The sequence below is a fragment of the Puccinia triticina genome, chromosome 1A (genome assembly GCF_026914185.1).
Source record: "Puccinia triticina chromosome 1A, complete sequence".
NCBI lineage: Eukaryota > Fungi > Basidiomycota > Pucciniomycetes > Pucciniales > Pucciniaceae > Puccinia > Puccinia triticina.
The window spans coordinates 3,335,911-3,338,675 of NC_070558.1; the positions used below are offsets into that span (position 1 = coordinate 3,335,911).

The 2,765-nt window shown below is 48.5% G+C and overlaps 1 protein-coding gene across 1 annotated transcript; it reads left to right on the top strand.

Moving 5' to 3' along the window:
- Window positions 1-644: 644 nt before the first annotated feature.
- Window positions 645-1,452, top strand: PtA15_1A421 (uncharacterized protein; the record flags this gene model as incomplete). Its single annotated transcript, XM_053165448.1, has 5 exons — window positions 645-705; window positions 790-868; window positions 990-1,067; window positions 1,164-1,262; window positions 1,377-1,452. 5 exons carry the CDS (start codon window positions 645-647, stop codon window positions 1,450-1,452), a joined length of 393 nt encoding a protein of 130 aa, XP_053016638.1.
- Window positions 1,453-2,765: the final 1,313 nt, after the last annotated feature.

Here is a 2,765-nt window from a genome sequence, read left to right on the forward strand (position 1 = left end):
AGGTCTTGTGCAGCTGGTTTGGATACTTAAAGGGTGTGAGGGAAGCTGTTTGTCCCCCCAGAGGATCTGGTTTTGTCCCACCCCCTCCCTGGAGCCCACTAATCACTTGATTACATTTTTGACCAACCTTTTTTTGCCTGTTGCTCCGGCACGGGCTGGAGGGTCAATCCGAGGTGCCCTCCGGGGTTTTTGGGGATTAATTTAAACTTTTATGGGATTTTTGCTAATGAGCAGAGGCAAAAACTTTGATCTTGCCTTCTGTGTTTCTGTGATTTTAATAAACTTGGATTATTTAGTGGTTTTGGGGTTAAATATCCTTCCTTTCTCTGCCAGATCAGACATTAGGCGTAAGCCTTTCCTGCGGAGAGCCCTCCGGGCGGGGTCCCCCGGACCCTCCGTTTGAGAGGCTTAGTTAAGCTAGGGCCACTGCTGGGCTTTACTCACAAGCCCCTTTTTCAGAGGCTTGTTTCGCGAGGCGCCTTCGGCGCACCGGGTCCCCCGGCCGCTAAAACAAGGGGTTCTTGATAAGGCTAAAGGCAGCACTCGCGGAGACCCCCGATCCTGAAAGAGCATTCTGCGCAAAACCACCCATTTCCCCGACCCGAATCAAGCGACATCAAGATATCAGATCCCAAGAATTAAGCATGGCGCTTCGAAAGGGGAAAATTCAAGAAGAGGACGCTTCGCAATTGAAATTAGGACCAGGTCAGCAACCCCGTGTTCCTATCTGAATGAGATCGTGAATAAACTATACAAATATTTCATGATTGGTCTGTACCTGCATTCAAGAGTTCGAATCGGCTGGTTGCCTGTCGATATCCGAAGTCAGGCTGCTACTAGAACAGAGAGATAAACCGGCGGATACCGCGTCAGTCACGACCATTCAGCTCACAATTCCCCGATATCCTTGAGCATATGATTTGTCTATCCCATCTCAACCAAATTCTTACATCCACGGCTTCGGACTCGTACCTTATCACGACGGAAAGCGTGTACAAAAAGGCGCATGAATATGTGAATCAGTTTGCGAAGTTTAATTCCACCGATTCAGCACAGGCGGCTCGACAGTTGAGTCAATTCCTTGGTCTTCTACTCCGTTCTTCTGCCGAGTTGGATATTCAATGGAGAGGAGATACTGAAGATTTTACTACGGTCCGAGATAGAATTTTGAGTAAAGACACCAGCCTCAAGCAGTTCCAACTAGCACAACTGGCCTCGCTTTGTCCCGAAGAAGCCGAAGAAGCAAAGAGTATCATACCGAGGTGAGCACACGTGTCATTAGATACATTCGATTATGTTTCAAATGCCACCCCTATTCCTGCCACTTCAAGCTGAATTGAATGCCGAAACATGTATGCCCTTTTCCCTTTTTTCAGTATTGCGGGAAAAGATGATGATGCTCTTCAAGCACTCCTCAACGAGATCTCTGGCCTCAAGCGATATCAAGGATAGCCTAGCTAGAAGTTACGCGAATGTAGCCAAAGAAATTACAAATTAAATACCACACGCCGGGGGTACTTCTTACCGCGAGGCAGTGTGGATCTGACGGGTGACACCAGATTGGTGAAACCGACGTGGACTTCACCGTGCCCCCGGCAATTGTGGGCTCCCCGTCGGAAATGGACAGGGGTCTCGGATCCTCGTCGCCCCGACAAGAAAACTTCAGTGGACTCCACGCGAGTTAATTTATTTGTGGTGGAGTCCACAAGAGTAGCTTTTGTGTGCCATGGAAGCCACACTTTTCAATTTCTGTGATGCTGATTCCACAGCTGCTCCGCTTATGCTTTTACATATGCTTGTAGCATGGCTGTGGTGCATTGTGTGAGACAGAGACCCTGCGGGGCTCTCACAGTGAGGCTTTGTTAAGCTTGGCAGCACCATCACCTCCAGCACGCCCGGATCACAGCAGCAGCAGCATTAATGGTGAAAGCGCTGCGCTACAGATGGCGCAGCGCAGCGCAAAGTGTAGGGCTTTTTGGCCTGGATGCGCTGCGCTAATTTATAGCGTTTTTGGGCTACACTTGCGCTTTTTGGTGCAAGCTTGTAGCTTTTCTCTTTGGGTCTTGCTAAATGCATGCCAACTTTTTACTCCATGCACGCCACGTTTTTGGCGTGTATAGGTGGGTACGTCAAGAAATTGGCGTAAATGGCCTGATAACACCAATTTTTTTGTGCGCCGGGCTGTGCACACCAACTTTTAGGGCCTGTACCATAGCCCGTGGATTCCAAGGATCTTGCCTGGGATTTGGGTCTTTCTGTGAAATCCTCAGAACCCAAAATCCCACTTACCATAGCGCCTTTTTGACACCCTCAGGAACCAGGGATGACAGCCCATTTTCCTTGTTTTGGAAAAATAGGTCCGACCTATTTTTTTTGCCTTGGATTTGTGCACCATTCATCCCCCTGGCACGCACATCATTCTATGCGTCACGCACACATCACGTCTTTGTATCATCTTGACTCATCCCAATCCTACCAGTATGATGCAACTCAATCCAAGTCTCTTTGCAGTGTCTACAGCCCCAGCTCAGCCGAGAGAAGAAAAAAACAATTCACCAAGAAGAACTGCCAAATAAACAACCAATTGAAATCAAGACACCAAGGCCTAAGCCAAAGAAGGTCGTTCCGCCCGCCAAAAAGAAGACATCAATGTCAGGATCTGATGAAGACGTAGTGGATTGATCTGGCGTGGATGAAGCTGGAAAGGCTGAAAAGACTCCCAAGCCAAAGCCAAATAGTATTTCTGCAGCAAAGGCATTGGCCAA